The sequence below is a fragment of the Hesperophylax consimilis genome, chromosome 17 (genome assembly GCF_061612785.1).
Source record: "Hesperophylax consimilis isolate HC1 chromosome 17, BYU_Hcon_1.0, whole genome shotgun sequence".
NCBI lineage: Eukaryota > Metazoa > Arthropoda > Insecta > Trichoptera > Limnephilidae > Hesperophylax > Hesperophylax consimilis.
In genome coordinates, this window is record NC_142852.1 from 4,145,003 (window position 1) to 4,168,670 (window position 23,668).

General features: G+C 33.1%; 1 protein-coding gene and 1 long non-coding RNA gene across 2 annotated transcripts in view; both read right to left on the reverse strand.

The window, feature by feature from the left end:
* LOC149415801 (zonadhesin-like) overlaps window positions 1-23,668 on the reverse strand; it is an 86,303-nt gene that overhangs the window by 21,126 nt on the left and 41,509 nt on the right. Inside the window, exons 4-8 of the mRNA XM_089641630.1 lie at window positions 13,258-13,343; window positions 5,674-5,856; window positions 5,263-5,457; window positions 4,773-4,961; window positions 4,489-4,689 (exon numbers count right to left, since the gene is read on the reverse strand). Of these exons, the coding sequence (XP_089497756.1) occupies window positions 4,489-4,689; window positions 4,773-4,961; window positions 5,263-5,457; window positions 5,674-5,856; window positions 13,258-13,343 (854 nt within the window). The remainder of the gene's footprint in view (window positions 1-4,488; window positions 4,690-4,772; window positions 4,962-5,262; window positions 5,458-5,673; window positions 5,857-13,257; window positions 13,344-23,668) is intronic.
* Window positions 968-2,894, reverse strand: LOC149415802 (uncharacterized). Its single transcript, XR_016303631.1, has 4 exons — window positions 2,672-2,894; window positions 1,727-1,792; window positions 1,571-1,642; window positions 968-1,235 (listed from the first exon to the last, which is right to left on the reverse strand). It is a non-coding gene; the product is annotated as an uncharacterized LOC149415802 (long non-coding RNA).

Below are 23,668 nucleotides of genomic sequence, written 5' to 3' on the forward strand. Positions count from 1 at the left end.
AATAACGAAATTAAATTACCGACATCTATTGCAATTTTAGAAAAAACAGACCCATTTTTAGTTAGCACCGAGCAAATTAGAACGAAGTCAAAATGAAGAAGGTTCTCAAAATATGGGTTTTATTACGGATGTAATTAATTAATTTTTTTTTTAATTTTACAAAAAACATTTACGAAAGTTATTTGTATAGGTATACAAATTACTTAACTTTACTAAAATACTATTATCACTTTTATAAAAGTAATTTATAACTTTTATAAAATCAATAAATATATTTTTACATCAATAAGGTTTTTCTTATATGGTTATCTTTATAGGGTGTCCGGGGGTAAAGTGCTCAAACTTCAGGAGGTTATTCTAAATGCTAGAAGAAGAAAAAAAGAAATGGAAATTATTCGAATTTCCAAATTTTTTCCACAAAAATTTATTTTCCGTAGAAGAAATTGTTTTTTTTTCTATACAAAAAATTAAACTTTTTTACTCGAAAACTATCATAAAACGTTGGAATTCCAAAAAAAGTTTTTTTTTCTTTTTTACTTGTACTATCAATTAGAATCACCTCCCGAAGTTTGTGCACTTTACCCCCGACATCTTGTATAATATGCGCAATATAATATGTATACACGTGTAATATCTACTTTTGTACATTTATATAAATTATATACACGTTTACATTTGCTCATCAAATTTATTATATTATAAAGATAGATAGAAAGATCCTTAGTGCTTCCTGAGGACTTACAAATCAGAAGACTTTTTTGTAATTATTTATTTATTCATTTAAACAATTCAATAATTATAAAGAGTAATAAAACATGTAAGCAACATAAAATTACATTCTAACATGTGAAAGGGGCTCTATTTATTTACATTTTTATGAAATTACTACTTTTAATAGTTTAAGCTTTCAGTGAACTTTCAATTTTATTTTTAACTTCTCTAAATATAATTTGTTTAAATTGTCAAATATAATTAAATCACAAACACAAGATTCACTCAAAATGAAAGATTGGTGGTTCTGAAATGTTCCCATAAATATGGTGAAAGAACCCTAAACTATAAACTTATTACCCTAAACATGCTTCGAGCGAAATGCGGATCTGGAAACCTTATCTTCAATCTGAGCAAAACATACCATGAACGTCAATATAGCAACAGCCTTTGTTCTGCTGCAGTTTCATTAAATGCCGAGAGATCCGTTTACAGTCTCCAAAAAGCAATACTGGGGCACAACCCTAGAAGCAAAGCTAAATGATTGGAATACAGAAAGATAAAAACACACCATTGTCAAAAATATCTTGGCCGTAAATGATTAAATAAAATTAGATTTATTCAGGAAGGCAAGCATTACAATGATCGATGTTAAAAATCTAACATAGCCCTAGAATAACTCCAGTATCTTTAAGAAAACTTTCTCTTAAAGCTCAGAAAAAAACTTTCCATGACAGTAAGATATACCACTCTACAACAAGACCACGTACGGTAAAACTGTAAAAAAATAAAGTATTAAATAACAAAATAAATATTTCACAACACAATAATTTCATCGAAAATCGTAAATCCGTTTCACCTTTCTACATTTTCTATATTCTCCTTAAGAGTTTAATCCTTAGATAATGCCTTTTCAGATTATTCGTGGAAGCTAGAAAAAAAAATCATTGATTATAACTGCACTTCAAGTGACTTTTTAAATAACAGTAAAGGGCTCAAATGATTTTATTATTACCTCCGTGCCTTTGCATCTTTACAAGACTTGGGCAAAACATTCTGTAGCGGAGTATAGATTTCACATCTGAAACATAATTAAAGAGTTTATTGAAAATAGAACACCAAGGTACGGTTAGTCAAAAAACGTACAATAAAGTTAATTCTGGGTAGAAATTGTACAGTTGACATTCAGGACAGGTTCACTCCCTCCTCCTCAAAAAAGACCCTCTATAAAGCATTCTCAAAGATGACACAGGCTCTGAGAGAAATTATTTTCTTCAGGGCCTCCTTCTGACATAAAAAATAACATCACTGAACTAAATTATATTCCCCACAGTTTCAGAACTTTCAATTGCTTTTTTCGCTGGCACGTTCATTATTTTTCTGGATTCCACGTTCGAGTATTGTTATTTGAAACAGATGGCCCATATATTATTATTACTAACTAACAAGCTAACTAACTAACCATCACGCCGTTTCCCCGCAGGGGTAGGCAGAGAGGACGGACCGCCAAACAACTCGGTCTTGGCACACACTCCTTGCCTCATTCACATTCATACATCGTCTCATACATACTCTTCTATTATTCTATTATATTATATTTCGGACATCGTTGCATTGTGAATCATTAGAGCAGATCTTAGAGTAATATTACTCTAAGGAGCAGATGTAAAGTGACGTGTGTATTTGTGTACGTAGAAAGTTAATTCACAAATAAATCACAATCATATAGTATCCTCAACAAGCAAACTTAATTAATAAGAACTTGCCCCGTTATTCCTAATGTTTTGGAATTAGTTTTATTTCCCAAAGTATGTATTCTGAAAAAAATAAAATAATAATTTTTATAACTTTTTACTACACAATACATAAATAAAAATATGAATTACAAATGTTTATAATAAATTATCGTTTATAATAAATATAAGCTTGTAAATCAAATATTGTACTTTTTTCTTCTCACCTATCATGCGTTGAACCCTTTGGAGATATATTGTTTTCTTTGGAATACGAGATGTCTTTCGCTTATTTCCCATCTTTGAAAAAACAATATTTATGAACTGATATACTTTACACGCTTAAAATTATCTTTATAGGTTCAAATATTTGCACGTAATTGCACGTCTGTATATCATAAAACGTTGAACGACACAACTGCCCCCAAAGCCCTCGAGTTGGCGAATGAAGCTTTGCAATGAAAGATAAGTTAATCTTCATGTTGGAGCGAGCGCGCTATAATAAATGTGATTTAAAAGCAATAAGCGTAAGCGACAGTTGTGAAAATATTTAATTAAACATGACTTATTAACAATAGAGCAAAAATTTCTTTAAAAATATCTTAAGTAGCATTTAAAGAAGCAATTTGAATTTTTTCATACCTGTAACTTGTAATATAACAGAAACAAATGTGTAAATAATAATTTTTGGAGCAAACTTTGCAATTTTTTTCTATCGAGGGAATTTTATGTAATTAACGTTTCGGCCCTACACATATTCAGATAATATCTTGAAAAATAGCATATATTTTTTTAAGAACTTAGAAACTTAAAGTGTTCAAGGGAAATATGATATAAATCGGTAGAATATCGGAATTCCGGCCCTTAACTTCAAACACTCTTGGTTAAACCAAAGGTTTTGCACTATTTTCCGATGTTTTAATTTTAATCGTCTGTAAAAAATCACTTGGGTAGCTATATCAGCAACCTTCAATTTATTTATTGTTATTAAGTTTAATTTATAGAACTCCATTTTATTTTTTATAAATTCAATAATATTGTTATTGGGTTTAAAAAAACAGTTTATTTTTAAACAAGTTCTGCTGTGTAATTATTATTACGCGTGACAGCTGTTTCGCCCTCTGAAGGCATTATCAAACTGTGGGTAGTCCACTTACAGATGATACATTTATATTATTTGTAGTTAGGTATTTTAATTTCAATTACTGATTTCTTAATTGATTTCTGAGTAAAATTGTTTTCATTTCTCAGTAACATGTCTTCCCTTTTAATTCATCTAAGGAACTGAGACTGGTAGTAAAGCGTTCGACGTGGTAGCACTGGTTGTTTCCCGTTAGGGGGAAGGCAGGCCAATATTTGATACACCTTCATTGCACTTGCTAGAATCACTTGTTGGGTCGTAACATTTCCGTAAACTGTTTTTTTTTATTTGGTGCCTTCTGAAAATGAGTGACAATGATTTAAAGCATTGCGATGGTGCGCTATCATGTTGTGTTTCAGATTAGGTATAGCCCATATCACTAGGTGTGTAACGCTTGTGTTGAGATGGCAGTTTACAGAGTGGTTTTTGGCTAGGTTGTTGTTTACACAATATTATGAAAATGACAGATAAAATCAGATCAGTAGCAGTAATGTAGAAAATTAAGACGAAGCAAGAATAATTTTGAAGTAATTAAATTACAGTTTGACAAAAATGCATAGTGATAAATGATAATAAAAGGCAGGTGAAACTTTAGTCAAATGAACATACATGTATTTCACAGTATGTAATGGATATGTTTATTTGAGTTAATCAATGATTTTACGTTTAAAGTAATATTATATATTACAGGGTAATAAATTTTTTTGCAAAACATCATCGTGCCCATGGATACTGGCAATATAAGATAAGTGACTGGAAAGTTCAAACATGCACTGAAGGCGCTTCAGATGTGGCCTGCCTCCTCCCTCAAACGGGAAGCCACCAGCGTTGCCACATCGAGCGCCATTCAACTAGTCTCATTATGTTATCTACACCGGTACAAGGACTTGTCAGCCTACTCACCGAAGTTGTCCCGATCCACGCAAGTTCCTGATTCATCCTGGCAGTTTCCTTCCGAGCAGCGGCAGCTCGGGAAGCATTTCTCGTCGGTGGCTTGCTGCTCACAGTTGGGCGGCCTCACCACCGTCGTATAGCAGCGCTGGTCCACGCAGTAGTCCGGGCAGGCCTCGTACGCTGTCAGCTCGGGGCACTCGATGTTAAGGGCTGCAATCACAATCATAATGTTAACGGAAAAGGAAACGGAGACGGAGAAGGAGAAGCAGAAGGAGAAGGAGAGTAGTACTCACGACACTCCCTGATATCGACGCATACCCCGTTGAGCCTGTAGAAGTTGAGTTTGCAGTTGCAGGTGGGTATAGGCGGGTACTTGGGGTCGTAGGCCAGACAGCTGGTGGCGGCGGCAGTGCCAATAAGGCTACAGGTCTCGTAAGGGCAGGGGCTGCCGTACTTGGATAACTCCTCGTTGACGCCGCACTCTGAATTCATTGAAGACGTCAAATAAGAGTTTTGCTCATTATATCTGGAAAAGTGTTTGGCAGGAAAAGCAGATGAAAACCGCCAATGTGTTTAACTGATCAAGTATCAATGGTGTCCTGGGCTAGTGCAGGACCGCGAGAAATGGAGGAGCCCTTTTTATAAGGTGTATTGGAGTGGGGTTCGTGATTTTCAAGAATGATGCAGTGACCCGAGAAGTAGTAAAGTTTTTCCAAAGCAAAATGGTTATCTCCCTTATCTTTATAAATTCAGTCAACCAAATAAGTAAAATTTATAGCTTACCACATTTGTCAGGGGTAACACACTCGTTGTTCGCATTCTTATAGAATCCATTTTTGCAATCGCAGCCAAGAGTGCAGTTCCTATATTCGATATCGCAATTTCTTTCCTCGTCGTTCCGGCCAAGAGTAACACACTTTTCGGTGCATGAAGAAACGCAAGTTGAAAATGTCTCGTTATTTCTGGGGCAGATTATTCCTGGAAATTGAAGGATAATAATATTTTACTGTTATTGTACTTTGAAATAATAGTCTAGACTCGTTGTAGTATAACATACATAAGATTTCATATAATTTTAACTGTATTTCTCAAACTGTGTTTTTATTTTTTAGTGAATGAAATCTTGCATTCATATAAATAAAGATACAAAAACAAATTTTAAAAAAACAAGTGTAGTGATTTGGGTTATCTTACCACACTTCTGAGGCTTCACGCAGACCCCATCAGCATTCCTATAAAAGCCCCCCAGACAGATACAGCCGGAGCCACAGCTCGGCCTGCAGGCGATGTTGGTAAGAAGTGTGGCACAACTTTTCACGCAGGAGTTATTGCCACACTCGGTCCACATCTCGTTACGACCCGTGCACGTCTTGGGGTCTAGAAAAATATATATAATCTCGAATTTCTTCGCACTTTTGAAGCATGGTATTTGATTTTATGTTTTTTTTTAAATTTCTTTGTACATGATTTCCTACGACTTAAGTGTTAATTACAGTAAGTAACATTATAGTGTACGACCACTGGAGGGATTATGGGCATAACACCCGCGAGCTTCTGCTGGCCAAAATGTGACCGATTTGAAGAGTAATTTAAAAACTGTTATTGGAATTATTTCAAAAGTTCCCGGACATTGGAATCTTTGTTTAATCATAAATATAACTAGATTATTTCTTGCTAGAGCAATCCCGTTGAGTTACAAAACTCATTGTATGGCGAGAGGAACTTACAATACACAGGTGGGAGTTAATAGGTACAATTTTACATTGGTATTTTGATATTAAAATTATAAGTTTCACCCACTAATACATTGGTTAAAAAAAAGGTTTCCTGTTCTGAGGTGGCCTGTAGTAGGTTTTGTTAATATTAAAATTGTATTAATAATGTTTGCAAGTTTATTATCGGTGAGCAATGAGCAAGTATTAGTTTCTTCAAAATAACTACATACGTTTGTACCAAAGGGTCAAAAGAAATGAATTGTGACTATTATTACAATCATTGAAGAAGAACAAAATACTAATAAATCTAAACGAAACATGATACAGAACAAGACACATAAAAACATAACAATCTCAACTGAGAATCGAACCAGAATCTCTGTCTTACCAGAACAATGTTTTTTAACCACTCGACCATTGGGACCAAATTATTATACGTCATTTTTGACGATCTGATATTTTAAATTAGGAATTAACAATATCATCTTGCAACTAATTTTTCCCATATTTTTGGCAGCCATCTTTTTGAATGATAACAAAGTTCTTAAGAATTGGTTTATAACTTAGATAGTGTCTCGGATTAGAATATTCGATTTTTTTCAATATGAGATACGTATTGAGACCGTTATCTTTTTTATTTGTTCTATGTCTTATTTTGTTTCGTGTTTTGTTTGGATTTATTAGTATTTTCTTCTTCTTCAGTGATGTATTGCATTGATGGGTATAACCTTTAACCTCTGGAAAACCGTTTGTGCACCAGTGATAGGAATTTTTTCCCGCCGACAAACTAATGTGCGCTGTTGGCATTGGATTAGGTGGAATTTTTCGAAAGGCGTTTTCAACCTGCATGCCGTGAGAAAGTTATTAAAACAATTTAACAGAATCGCTTGCGCTTTCATTTTTGATTGGACGAGTTGCATATAATATTAATTTCGCTTTTTCAGCTGCGAGTTGAGTTGGCATCGCGTTTGGATCCCTCCCAGGCGTACCTACGTAGTGTGTTCAATTCCTCAGCTGGCCAAGTCCAAGCAACATTTTCCGCTTACTATGGTGGTAATAGATTTAGATTTTTAAATATTGTCAGGTAACCCAGGAATGTTTGTCTTACTTTAAAAATTATAATAATATATGAATTATAGGAATGTGAGTGACCCCGTCTAAAGAACGAATCCTTGGTTGGGATTCACTATCAACCGAATACACCATTATAGTTACAATAATAATAACAAAATGGTTGATGGCTTGTGTAGAGTGAAGTCTGAAAAACTGCTATATAATATCAGAAAATTATACATATTTACCTATTAATGATACACTTGGTTCCTAGAACAGGCAATCTGCCTAGTAACGCTGGAACTAATAACAACCTTATACTGCGTGAACCATGATATTGCGTGAATCGTCTATTTCATCAAAACAATGTTCAGAAATAACTACTTCTGTATTATAGACTGGACTACACTGTACTAGAAAAGCTTATGATATTGCGTGAATCGTGTTATTCATAAAAACAATGTCCAGAAATAACTACTTCTGTATTATAGACTGGACTACACTGTACTAGAAAAGCTTATGATATTGCGTGAATCGTGTTATTCATAAAAACAATGTCCAGAAATAACTACTTCTGTATTATAGACTGGACTACACTGTACTAGAAAAGCTTAAGATATTGCGTGAAGCGTGTTTTTCAATAATACAATGTTAAAAAATAACTACTTCTGTATTATAGACTGGACTACACTGTACTAGAAAAGCTTAAGATATTGCGTGAAGCGTGTATTTCAATAATACAATGTTCAGAAATAACTACTTCTGTATTATAGACTGGACTACACTGTACTAGAAAAGCTTAAGATATTGCGTGAAGCGTGTATTTCAATAATACAATGTTCAGAAATAACTACTTCTGTATTATAGACTGGACTACACTGTACTAGAAAAGCTTATGATATTGCGTGAATCGTGTGTTCAATCAAAACAACATGTTTCGATAGCTCTTGGAATATTCAGGCGGCGAGTTTCTTTTTAAAATATAGAATATCGAAAGGGGAACGGAATAAAACTATGAGAGGATGCCACCAGAATAATGAAAGTCCTACCTTTGGTTCTGATGTTCTCAATGTTCCCTCTTTCCCTCTTAATCCGGAATCGCAACCTTACAACCTGTTAACAGAGGCGTTGCAGAAAAAGTACTGAAGTACTTTCCGTCTCCTTTTGACAAGGTAGCAGGACGGAAAGGTAGGAATAAATTATTCAAAAATAACAATTGCTTATATTCCCGAACACAACAGTTTTAGTGTCATTTGTCATTACTTTATTCAGATGTAGCTTATTTGTAGCTAGATTACTTGCCATTTTTGCATAATTACTACTGTTTTTCAAATTTGTATTGTGTAATTATGGGATAATAGGCGGTAAACAAATTGTAAAAAAATGTTTTGTAATGTCTTTTGACTGCATTTAATTATTTATTTCCTTTGTCAACTACAAAGGAACGGTGCGTTGTGCGACTTTATCTGGACGTAGCGACTCACCCCGCATACACAGGTAGCAGTTGCGGTCGGTAACTTTTTGTAAAAGGGATGCTGGACATCAAATAATTTTACTCAACAGTGCTCTAAAAGTTCAACAAATATTAACTAAAAATTTTCTCATGAATATTAGAAGCATAAACCATAATTTTAACGAATTATTGATAGTTTTCACAGACCTGAATAATCATTTTGAGTGAATGTTGGATCAATGGAAATTACCTTCCCAAAAACATAACAAACTACACCCACTTCAATACACAGAATAACATAACCCAAAACGATGGAGTTATCATATACATAAAAAATCACATATCTCACACAGTAAACCAAATCATAATCAGTAAAACTAACTGTCTCAAAATTGTAATAGATAAACACGTAACCATATTTTCTATATATCGATCACCAGGCACATCTAACATAACCCCTTTTCTAAATTCACTAAACCTATATCTCTCTTGTGTGAGTGATTGTGATAATCTCCTTATTATTGGTGACCTCAATATAAATATAATTAATTATATGCATTCTCAAGCCAATGATTATATAAATATGCTAACTCTTCATTGCATCGTCCCAGCCATAACAGCACCCACAAGAGTATCTGGCTCGTCTGTAAGTTGTATTGATCATGTTTTTTCAAAAGGTAAATTAAAAACTATATCTCTTGTATACCAATGCACTGTCACAGACCACTACGCTACCATAACTTCTCTTTCTTACAATGTAGATAAGCCACAACCGCATGAAATTCCAAAAAATAAAATATCCTATACCAAACTTTTTGAGCTTGTCTCACAAGAAAATTGGTCAAATCTTTACAAACAAAATGACCCTAATTTAGCCTGCGAATCTCTTGTCGAAACATATACACATAACCACCTAACCAACATATATACATAACCACCTAACCAACGCTACATCCAGCACACCACACAAAACAAAGCATTTTGACACTAAACTCAAACCTTGGATAACTGTAGGTATCCTTCATTCTATACGTAAGCGTGATAAACTCCACGCACTCTGTAAAAAAAATCCCAACGATCATGAATCCTACATATTTTACAAGAAATACAGAAATGTCTTAAAAAAATTACCTCTAAGGCCAGAGAAGATTACTATAAAAAACAAATCAAAAACGCCGAAAATGACAAGAAAAAAATATGGAGTATTATTAAGGACATATCCCACACTAGACAAACGACTACACCCATCAATAAGATTAAAATTGAGGGCCCATCATTAACAAATACACGTAATGACTCAATAAAAATCGCAGACCATTTCAATGAATTTTTCACCTCAGTCGGATCTAACCTTTCAAATAATATTCTAACTAGAAATAATGTTTCGGAACATGACCTTGCAAACGAAATAACCCTGGCTCATCTCAGTTATACTCCATTTATGTTCACACCTACCACAGAATTGGAAATTACAGAAATCATCTCAACATTAAAAAATAGTCACTCAACAGGAATAGATAAAATCTCTACTAAACTCATTAAACATTTAAAAACCCTTATTGCCAGCCCTCTCAAACATGTTATTAACTTAAGCCTCCAATCCGGTTTATTCCCAAAATCACTTAAACATGCCTCTATCATCCCTATTTTCAAATCAGGTGACAGATCTTCCCTAAATAGTTACAGGCCTATATCGCTATTGAGCACAATATCCAAAATCATTGAAAAAGTAGTAAAAATAAGACTCCTCAAATTCCTCGAGGACAATAAAATCCTTTCCAAAAACCAATACGGTTTTCGCAAAGACTGTAGTACTGCCGATGCAATTGCAACCTTTACCAATATTATATCAGATAACCTCGATAAATGCAATAAACCTCTTGCTGTCTTTCTAGATTTGTCTAAAGCCTTCGACACTATTTCCCACCACATTCTTCTAAAAAAACTGCAAAAGATTGGGATAGAAGGTACTGCCCTGAAATGGTTTAAAAACTACCTCACGCAGAGATCACAAACAACCGTCATCCACTCCGATCAAGAATACAGGAGTTAATGTTTACCCATCTCCTACGGCGTACCCCAAGGAAGTGTTCTAGGCCCGCTCTTATTTCTAATATATATGAACTCCTTGTTGAATTTGGATATTGAAGGTAATATAATATCTTTCGCTGATGACACGGTTATCATTTTTAAGAGTAAAATGTGGAGAACAACAATTGACAAGGCGAATTCTGGACTGAACAAAATTAAAAAAATGGCTGGACTCCAACCTCCTCACCCTAAATATTAAAAAAACACAATAAATACATTTTTCAATCCGAAAATTAACTCTCTCAGAAAACCTCCCTAAACTAATTATTCACACTTGCCCACAAAATCTAGACACTCCCCCACTATCTCTCACTACAAGCTGTTCATGCCCAATTATTAAACCGTCAACTGAAATAAAATACCTAGGTGTCATTATAGATAACCATTTACGCTGGGAGGCCCAAATCAACTCCATAACAAAAAGATTCCGTAAGTTATGCTATATTTTTTATTCTCTTCGATCAATCCTTGATATAAAAACACTCAAAAGTGTTTATTTTGCTTTATTCCAATCTATAGCTACGTACGGCATTATAGAATGGGGAGGTTGTGCTGCATCCATTCTCTACCCTCTAGTGACTGTTCAAAAACTTTTGTTAAGGATCATCTTCAAATGTTCTCGTTCTTACCCATCAGAGCCACTCTTCAAGAAACTAGCAGTCCTGGACATTCGCCAACTATATACTAAGATAGTTCTCATCCATATCTGGAAAAATGGTTTGATAAATTCTACTCAAAAAAATATACATACACGCTACTCAACGCATGGAAAATGCACAATCCCGATAACAAAAACCACTTTCTCACAAAGACAATACACATACATCGCACCAAAAATATACAATGCCCTAAATAACGACATCAAAAGATCCAGTACACGTACTCACTTTGCAGCCGGTGTCCAAAAATGGATATCCGGAAAGGGTCGAAATTTCTTTAAAGAATTTCTTTGAGGTATTTCTTTAAAGAATTTCTTTAAAGAACGTAGGTTATACCACCAATAAAAGTTTTTGTTTGTAAAGAACTATATATAATTACTATAATATTAATAGCCGAAAGTTTAAAAACTTTTACATAAATTACTTAAAACTGTTTGGCACCACTGTACGGCATACAAGTTCCACGTACCTACTGTGCCACCTTAGCTGCCAGCTGAGTAAACCACCGTAACAATAATAATTTACTCAAGTGTTCAGTGTAATTCGCCGGACTTGAAACATGAATTTTAACTTTGATTTATTTGTACAAAATTGCTGCAAAATAATGTACCTACCAATTTAATCAAGCACATATAGATTTCCATAGTAAAAATAATCCTTTCTCATTTGCCTACTCTATAGTACTATGTTTCATTTTATAACTATATACTTTTTATATTCTTTTTTATGTATCTATTTTACTTTAGGGAAATCAACAGTTTACAATGTGGTTCATTAATACATAATATGTAATTTACCTAACTGAGATTTCCTCAATATACTATTGTATTATGTATCTAAAAATAACACTTACAACAACTAAAAAATATAATATTATTATACTATTATATTATTATACTATATTATTATATTATGCTATTATATTATATTAATATTATGCTATTATATTTTTATATTGTACTGTATTCTTCCATACTTCCTTATATTACTATAGTGATTTACATTATTTTATGTTCTTAAATATTCTTTAATAATATGTTATTTTATTTTATATTCCCGCACATTCCTTATGTTAATGTATAGAAAATCGACCACCATAACACGGGCATGTGCCTAGCATGGTGGTCGAAAAATTCCTCAATGCATGTAACCAATAATTTTATTGAATAAAAAAAAAAAAAAAATCTTTATTGTTGGATTGCCAACAAGGAATAACACTACGTACTATAGAATAAACAATATAACATTACGTACCATAGAATAAACAATATAACATTACGAATTCCTCCCAAATGAAACAAGTGTTACATGTTGCCCAACCGCCTAGCATTCCGTCTCACTTACACTAGCCTGACATAGTAGATCTCCATCTCATTTTAATTTCAAAAGATGTTCGTAGGAAAATATAGGCACCGATTAGGCAAATATTTGAATCACGAAACACACCCCCAAGGCACTTCTTTTGTTATAATAATATCATAAAATGCCGAATGAAATTATTGCAAATAAAAAATTTCAATTTTAAAAAAGAAAATATTTCTGCCGCCCAACATTTCGACGGTTCCGAAGAAAAATGTCAGATGTGCATATTTTTAGTTTGGCAGGAGAGGTGTTAAAAGTTTCGTTTCTGCATTTTTATTGTTTTCGATAATCTATTTCTCCATTTAAATAAATAGCCAAATATCTAACAACACAACATTTCTTGATTTCACAACAGTTAAAATACACAAATGAAACTTTGAACAGCCTTGTGACATTGTTTTTCGGGACTGTCGATTTGTTAGGTTTTGTTATTGAATAAACTCACATTTAAATAAAAGGTTTTTAAAAACAATGTCAATTGACGAAAAAGTTATGGGACAGTAAGTTGTAGACAAGTGCGCAGTACTGTAACTTGGATTGGTCTCGTCAAAAGAGAATCACAAAGAAATGGCTCTCTGCAAGTGTCGATACCTGCAAATAACTACACAAACAAAATATTTACATAGCAGCGTCAAAAACAAATAAACCATTTACTTGCAAATATCGCGAACATGTTCACATTAAAACTCAAAATTATTTAGTTGCAAACAACATTGTTATTTTTTTCTGCTGAAACTCGGAAAATAAATGAAAATATAATTAATTATATATATATGAAATTATGATATACCGTGTTATTTAAGTGTATATCTAATATGTTCAGAACAGATCTAAATGTTTTGTACATTTCGGTACTTCATTAGGGTAAATAAAAAAACTAGAGCAAACACTATGATTTACTTCAACTATAGGATGTCCCAATTTTCTCTTAAACATATTTCTGAACCGAAAGATTTGGGAATAACCTTTGACGCACACTTAACATTTCACGTTCACATTGAAACGATGTGCAGCAGGGCTTTGAGAATGCTTGGATTTGTGCTATGTAACTCCAGGCATTTCTGCAGCTCTGCCGTGGTTCGCTTGCTATATTTTAGCCTAGTACGTAGTATTTTGGAAAGTGGCTCAATAGTATGGGGACCAGGGGATGCAACGTACACTTCTATGGTAGAGAAAGCACAAAAGAAGTTTCTACGTTTTTTTTTATTTTTATATTTTTTTATATATTCAATAATATTATTATTGGGTTTATAAAAAAAGTTTATTTTTAAACAAGTTCTGCTGTGTAGTTATTATTACGCGTGACAGCTGTTTCGCCCTCTGAAGGCATTATCAAACTGTGGGTAGCCCACTTACAGACGATACATTTATATTATTTCTATGTAGGTATTTTAATTTCAATTACTGATTTCTTAATTGATTTCTGAGTAAAATGTTAGAAATAATTAATGGTTATTACCCCAGTTTTATTCGTTCTATTTAAAATTTGTGTGGAAACCAACTACTTTGAGTTTAACAATAAATTCTATCAACAAAACAACGGATTACCAATGGGATCGCCCCTCAGTCCACTTCTTGCAGTGGACTGAGGGGCTTACATGGCTTATTCATGGATTACATTGAAAAACAAATTTTAAATTCAATCTTTAGCAAACACATCATTTACTATGTTCGTTATGTTGACGACATTTTGGTCTGTTGGAAAGGTACGAACAGACAATTAGATCTTTTTGTCACATTTGCTAACTCCTCCAACCGTAAAATCTGCTTTACGGTTGAAAGAGAGTGTAATAAGAAAATTAATTTTTTAGACCTAACAATCGGTAGAGAAAATAATAAACATACGTTTGAAATTTTCCGTAAGCCTACATTTACAGATACGACCATTAATTATAAATCTTTACACCCATGGTCACATAAATTATCTGCCTACCACTCAGTGGTACATAGGCTTACTAACATCCCACTCGACAAGAAAGCATACGAGAAGGAAAAAAATACAATCCTAACTATTGCTAAAAATAATGGCTTCAAGGGTAGAGACATCGAAAAAATAATTAACAATAACAAACACAAAAATAACCTTAAATTAATTTACCCAGCGACTAATAATAAGACGAATAATAAATTCGGGCGTTTAGAATTCATCGGACAGACATCTAATAAAATTGCAAAAGTCCTCAAAAAGTGTGGCTTAGATATTGCCTTCCGCACAAATAACAACTTAGGATCATCTCTTAAAAACTCAAAAAGTAAGGTACTCAAATTACAAAATAGTGGCATTTATAAACTCCAGTGTGATGAATGCAACGCTGTTTATGTTGGACAAACGGGCCGGTCCTTTAACACTAGGTTCAAAGAACATATAAGATCTTTTAAAAATAATAATAAAATGCAATCTCAATTTGCCAAACATCTCCTAGATGAAAATCACTCACTTAATGATAATAATAAACCAATTCCGTTACACGTACAAAATAAAGGCCGTAAACTGAATCTTTTAGAACAGTTAGAAACTAACAAAAACTTTAATAATCCGAAAGCTATTCTAATTAATGAACAAACAAATATAAATCGTTCACCCCTACTAGATATCTTCAAACCTAGTGCAAATACAAGTGCACATTGAAGTACTTAATTATGCTATTGAAATAACCCTATGAGTCATCGTTTGGGAATAACTAACATAAAGACATTCAGTCAAATTTAAACATTACACTAATTGGGGAAACTTTACTGGGGTAATAACCATTAATAATTTCTAACATTTTACTCAGAAATCAATTAAAAAATGAGTAATTGAAATTAAAATACCTACATAGAAATAATATAAATGTATCGTCTGTAAGTGGGCTACCCACAGTTTGATAATGCCTTCAGAGGGCGAAACAGCTGTCACGCAGAATAATAATTACACAGCAGAACTTGTTTAAAAATAAACTGTTTTTATAAACCCAATAATAATATTATTGAATATGGAATATTGAATATTCACTTGCTATATAGACTACCAAAAGGCTTTCGATAGTGTCCCGCACTCGTGGCTGATCAAAGTATTAAATATATATAAAATTAACCCCATTATTATTAGCTTTTTGGAAAATATTATGTCCTTTTGGAATACCAATTTACTTATCAATTTAAAAGGTAAGAAAATAGTAATACCGGGCATTTCAATTAAAAGAGGAATTTTTCAAGGAGACTCATTGAGTCCTCTTTGGTTTTGTTAAGCATTGAATCCTCTATCTAAAATGTTAATTAAAAGCAAGTTTGGAATAAAAGTTAAGGGTAATACAAGGGAGAGTAGTACGATTTCGCATTTATTATATATGGATGACATAAAATTATTTTCGAATTCTGAACAAAATTTAGAGAAAATGATCGAGGTAGTTAAAAACTTTTCAGATGATATCAAAATGACTTTTGGTTTAGATAAATGTAGAACGATCCATATAGAGAAAGGCAAAATTGTAGATGGGAACGAGAGTATATTTAGAAATTTCCAAATTACTAGTATGAAAAGGGATGAGGTTTATAAGTATTTAGGATACCCACAATCAAATAGATTAGACCATATTAGTATTAAAAATGATATTAGGATTAAATTTCAAACTAGGATCAGGAAAATTTTAAAATGCAATCTATCTGCTAAAAATTTAGTAAAAGCAATAAATACTTGGGCAATACCTCTATTAACGTACTCATTTGGCATAATTAAATGGTCTAATACAGATTTAGATAACTTAGAAAGATTAATTAGAACTAGACTAGACTTAACTAGACCGAGCGATTAGTCATAATAGACCCGATTTAGTTTTACATGACAAAATTAAAAAAAATAACTTATATCATTGATGTCGCTATACCAAATTCCTGTAATATTCAAAAATCTGTTAGCGAAAAAATAAGAAAATACACAGATTTAGGAAATGAAGGAAAAGAATTTGGCATTCTCAGACTAAAAAAATATAACCATTCGTTATTTCGGCTACTGGCATTATACCTAGCTCTCTAATTAAAAATTTAGGCGTATTAGATTTATCAAAGAAATTATATATAAAGATGCAAAAGTCGGTCATTTTGAATACATGTAGGATAACAAAAGATTTTTTAAATGTTTATGTTGAGGGATCAGTAGGATTTATAGGCCCCGTTAGAAGTTCTACCGAGCCGAACCCTCTGATATGAAAATATCTGGAGTCGGTGAATTATTTTCCCATTTGATCTCTGGTGAGTTTGTTGTTCTTGTATTGTTTTGTATTTATTTTGTTTATATAATGCACTTACATAATGTTGATTGACTAGATGATCATTTGTGGAAAAGTGAGTGGAAGGGTTAAGTTTTTCCTTTGGGGAAGATTTAACCCGGACAACTAAATCGGAAGTAGAAAATTAAAAAAAAATATATAAAAAATAAAATGGAGTTCTACAAATTAAACTTTAACAATAAAAAAAAATAAAAAAAGTTTCTACGTTATCTTTATCTTAGAGACTTCGGGTACTATCCCTATTTATACCCATCAGCCTTCCTTTCCGGAATGCTAGGTATCGATAGTCTTGTCAACAGGCGAAAAGCTGCGTTGCTGATGATGGCCTATAACTTGTTGAACGGTTATATCAACAATCCAGAAATTTTGAATAAAATTTTATTTTACGTCCCTGATAACTTCGCAAGAGCGAGTAGACACGAACCATTCATTCTTCCGAGATGTAGGACTAACTTATCATTAGCAATGCCTCTCGGAAGAATGATAGTCCTTCTAAACTCACTAGCCTCTGACATCGACATTTTCCACCTGAGCATTAATTAATTTAAATCCCTAATTAGGCAACTATGATTGTGTATTTGTATTGTATCTTTGTTATTGGAATTTTTTAATCTGTAAATATGCATATAAAATATAAATAGATAAATGTCAATATTTCCAGGTTACTGACTTGATTTATGTGAATTCGTTAATAGCAGAGGTGAGGTGCCTATATGGAACGATATTCAAATTGTTTCATTCACAGGAAATGTTCACTAACTTTGTTTTATTAATTTCTATATACAGCTGTAAAAACATCTTGAATTTGAAGTGAAAAATGTTGACATACCCCTATATTGCGCCAAAAATATCGAATCGTCCCAATTAAGCATTTTACTAAATAAATTAGAATATTAATTGATTGAAGAACATATTTTGGGTAAAAGGCTTTAGTCGGACGAAGTCAGAGGCATGACGGTGACCATAAATAAGGTGACAGTTGGTTTAGTGTTGTTTGGCATATTTTTTTACTGTGCAACAGAATATTTTTTCCAATTACAGGACAATTTTACATATTTCAGCATTTAGCTAGGTGACTATTCAATATCTGTTTTAAGTCATTTAGAGAACAGTCACTTACATCAAAATCTTTGAAAGTTCATTTAATATCATAATATCCCAAGATAAATGGGCTATCGATAAAATTGTTCCTAATTTTGAAAGACATAATAGATAAACTTGCTTTCCCTCCTATATATTGGTAGATGTTACCACTCGCGTGGAATGACTCGCAACTTGCGATGAATATGAAATGTTCTTAAAAATCATTATTCTTAGTTACGATCGTTCTTAATAATAACCGTGATTAATTATCATATGATGAATATGTATGTTAACAATATGTATGTGTTCAAAAGTCACATGATGAAAAAGTTTTTTTTTTGTATTATCTGGTCGCCATGAAATTTATAATAATTGTCTATGACTTCATTCTTGTCTATGCATAACCTATAAATATTTTTGACAAGTGCTAACAAGTGTTTTTTTCTCCGAGAGCCGTATCTTCCTGTTAAACATACTATCCCACGCCTGTGATGGTTATTGGTAAAGTAAGTACTCATTCTTGTATTCATCGCTATTTATTTGGTAGCTGCCGTTATTCCAGTTTAGTAAGGGAATCATTGGGCGTTTTGTCACAGTAGAATGTTTAAACTGTCAATTTCACGTCTACCTATTATTAGATTAGCATTTCGAAGGCATTTATTACAATGATCACAAAAAAAACATATGGTTAACAGATATTTTGTTAAAAGCGGAATGGCAATGATTTTCCCACGATAAACAACGTTTCTATTAACCGTTGTCATATCTTCAAGGTTTTCAAATATGTGTTTTGGCTACGACTTCGTTATTTTGACAGGATATTCCAAGCGAAACCACATTTTATTTTTTATTTTTTTTTATGTTTTTTTTATTCTAGATAAAAGAAAATTTCATTTTCACTTATTTAACTAGAAAAAACTAATACATTACACATTAATATATTACAGAACGATTTTATTCACGATCATTGTTTTGTTGATTGATCATAAAACTGAACAACTTTTTTTAAAATTTACCTACACTTTTTTCATTTTTAATTTCGTCTGGGAGGCAATTATGTATGTTGCTCCCCTCGTAACCAATGGATTGCTTGCCGTAATGAGTATGTATGGTGTTTAAATGTATTTTATCTTGTTGCCGTGTAAAGTGTGTGTGTACTTGGTACGTTTTAACGATTTCTGTATTTGGATGTATTAGTTTATTATTTATTTTTCATATAAGGAGACATGTATTATATTCATAAAAAGTTTCTTAATGTAAATAGTTTTGTTTTCATACATAATATTTCTGTTGATGTTCTAGTTTGAAGTGAAATAGCTTTTTGATTATTTTGTTTTGTTTTAAGTGTAGTTCATTTATATATGTTTCATATGCATTTAACCAGATTTCAATCAAGTAGTTTAAATTTGAATTTACGAGGCTGTAATATAGACCTTTTTTATTTTATTTGGTAACAGATATGATATCCGGCTAAATACGCTAATTAAAGGGGTGATTTTATCTTTAATATCTTGAATAAGCTGTTTAAAAGTTAAGTATTATTGTAGAAAGCAATCACTTTGTGGTTTGACATATTTAATAAAATAAAATAAAATATTTTTTTTTTGTTTTAAAACCACGATATTTATTAATTTAAGAACCGACCGGTTTCGCTTTACTTAAGCATCATCAGGGTACAAATTAATACTAAACAAGAAGTACATAATGTGTGTATATATATAACAAAATATAGAGGGAGACAACATGATACAAATATAAGCAACACAAAGACGGTCATAAAATACATTAACATAAGTGCACAAGTAATGGAAAAACCGCTAGATAATTATGTAGACTAATGGGTTATATCAATAAATCGGGAGAAACAAAGCATCAACTGGCATGGTGGTAAGGAGGTAAGGAGAACTGGGATTTTTTTATGGGTTTATTGGAAACAGACCTAATATTGGACTACTTGATATGTCTAATTGATTATTAAGTATCTCACTTTTGGTTTTTACAGCTTTTTTAATTTCTAGTGCCTCTAAGTTGTTTAGTCTGCTACCATGCCCGTTTTTATGTAAGATGTTAGCACCGGTGCTATGACAGAATGTATGATCTTTATCGATCAAATGATTTGCGAATTCGGAAAACCCATTATTATTGAGGCAACGAAGATGCTCCTTTATCCTAATATTAACATTACGTGATGTCTTACCGATATAGAAAGCCGAACAATTATTGCAATTTAATTTATAAATCCCCGAATGACTTAATTTATCGTCCTTATCTTTAGAATTAATTAGAAATTTACCTATATTGTTATTGGTATAAAAGGCCGGTTTGACTTCAGAAGGAAGGTTTTTTACACTTAAGGTAGAAAAGTGATTAATAAATAAAATTCGCCGCCATTGATAATTAATATTATTATCATTGATTTGAGGACAAGGACTAGCAAAGAGGAAGCGATTAATGGCGATTTGTTTTAGCTTTTTATTTAAGATTAAATCTATAAAATTTGATTCATAGCCATTATTTACTGCTATGTTTTTAATTAGTTTTAGTTCACTATCAAAATTACTATCGGACATTGAAATTGTGACTAAACGATGGACCATTAAATGGAATGCGGAGTGCCTATGTGAAATAGGGTGATTGGAGGTGCTGTGTATGACAACGTCAGTATAGGAGGGTTTACGAAAAATGTTAAAATTAATTCTGTTATTAACGATCGATAAGGTAAGGTCTAAAAAATTTAAGGTTGAATTTATGCCTATTTCTAATGTGAATTTAATCTTATTATGAAAAGAGTTTATAAGATTGAGGAAGGAATTCAGTTGACGCTTAGTCCCTGTCCATAAACACAAAACATCATCAACGTATCTTTTCCAGTACAAGACATTTTTAATAAGATGTGAGGTACTAGATAAAATTTTCTCTCTATATTTTGTTATATATATACACACATTATGTACTTCTTGTTTAGTATTAATTTGTACCCTGATGATGCTTAAGTAAAGCGAAACCGGTCGGTTCTTAAATTAATAAATATCGTGGTTTTAAAACAAAAAAATATTTTATTTTATTTTATTAAAAGTTAAGTGTTTATCATTGCACAGCCCAAGATAATTCTCCCGTATCAGGATTTGCAGGTTGTTATATTCAATTTTTAAGGATACGTAAGAAGGAATTTGTTTTAATTTGAATTTTTAATTTTATCATTTTATTTTATTTTAACAATGTTCTGTTTCAGATATATTTTTTGGGGTTAAACCAGTAACCAAACTCTACCAAAGCAGATCATGGATCTACTGAAGCCAGCTACTATATCCATCAAGACGGAACCAGGGCTCCAGGAAGAAGATGGAGGTGAAATTGCATTTTCAGATTTAGATTTCGACCACCCAGCTGTAACGAAGGAATGCTCGCAATATGCGTAGAAAACTCAGACAGCCAGTTTGTTGCATTGCATACGTGTAAAATATAGAACTAAAAATTCGGATGTCCGGAATCAATGTCTCTTTAGAAATGTCATGCAAACAGGATACACACTTGTGCACAACATCCTCTCTTATAAAATATGAGGTTTATTGGGTAATTTACCTTACTCAGCGTCCTTGTCGGAAAATACAAAAATACAGCACTCATTAAACTTTATTATATTATTCACAATATGATGTCGGTTCCTCGATTTACACCGGGATATGATGTGAATTACACGTATTATACGTTAAAAATAAATAAATATTGATTGGAAAAACATTATATCTTTGACCGAAAACTACCAAACTCTCTACTACAGGTGCTCTAGAGAAAGGTTTTTCCTTCTTGAAGAATCGGTCCCTGAAGCGGACATAAAAATGCAATTTTTCAATTAAAAAAAATTCTCGTTTATAACAATTTGACGAAGATACAGCGCTGGCACTATGTGGGCGCAATTAGTGCATTTCACTCCGGGCGTCGAATACTTAACCTAACACATCGCCCTTGATATTATTTTTGATAAATACCGCTCTACAAAAAAACACAAATCATCATTTTAATGATTGAAGTGATATACTGCCTCGGCGTGTACTAATTTAGACTGTTAGGGCAGTCAATATTAAACTCGCGCCAGGCGCCGTTTGGTTCAGGGCTGGCCATGCAAAGATTCATTTTATTTATTGTCCTTTTTTATTCCAGGAAGCATACATGTGGAGACAGCTACCATAAACGCGGATCTCTTACCCCGACAGTTGGGGCTTACTTATATGAAAATTGACATAGACCTGCCGGATGTTAAAGAGGAATGCTTAGAACGCTTTGGAAGAATTAACAAGGAAGCAGGTAAAACCAATTTTTCACTGTAAACTTAAACGACTCGGACTCTCCTATTTTTTTTAACCTTTCTACGAACTTACTTCGCTTATTTACTCTAAGTTTAGGAAATAAGTTTAACTGAGTCTTTTTCACCCATGTTATTTTTCAAATTTGTCGACAGATCTTCAGACGCATTTTGTGGAAAAGGGATTCACTCCTCCCCATCACAACTACTCCTCTCCTAAGTCAAATTTTGCAATAAACGTCCGCACCCATGTTAGAGAAAAAACTTTTTCATGTTCCGTGTGCAACTATGCATGTTATGAAAAGAGCCGCCTAACGGGCCACATGCTGACTCATGGTGGAAAAAAACCTTTTTCATGTTCCGTGTGCAACTATGCGTGTGGTCGAAAGGGTCAGTTGAAGAGGCACATGCTGAATCACAGTGGAGAAAAACCTTTTTCATGTTCCTTGTGCAACTATGCATGTATTCATAAGGGTCTTTTAAAGAGCCACATGCTGACTCACAGTGGAGAAAAACCTTTTTCATGTTCCGAGTGCAACTATGCGTGTTGTCAAAAGGGTAATTTAAGGAGCCACATGCTCACTCACAGTGGAGAAAAACCTTTTTCATGTTCCTTGTGCAACTATGCATGTTATCGAAAGAGCGACCTAACGAGCCACATGCTCACTCACAGTGGAGAAAAACCTTTTTCATGTTCCGTGTGCAACTATGCGTGTGGTCGAAAGGGTCAGATGAAGAGGCACATGCTGAATCACAGTGGAGAAAAACCTTTTTCATGTTCCTTGTGCAACTATGCATGTATTCATAAGGGTCTTTTAAAGAGCCACATGCTGACTCACAGTGGAGAAAAACCTTTTTCATGTTCCGTGTGCAACTATGCATGTTATCGAAAGAGCGACCTAACGAGCCACATGCTCACTCACAGTGGAGAAAAACCTTTTTCATGTTCTGTGTGCAACTATGCGTGTTGTCAAAAGGGTAATTTAAGGAGCCACATGCTCACTCACAGTGGAGAAAAACCTTTTTCATGTTCCGTGTGCAACTATGCCTGTGGTCGAAAGGGTCAGTTGAAGAGGCACATGCTGAATCACAGTGGAGAAAAACCTTTTTCATGTTCCGTGTGCAACTATGCGTGTGGTCGAAAGGGTCAGTTGAAGAGGCACATTCTCACTCACAGTGGAGAAAAACCTTTTTCATGTTCC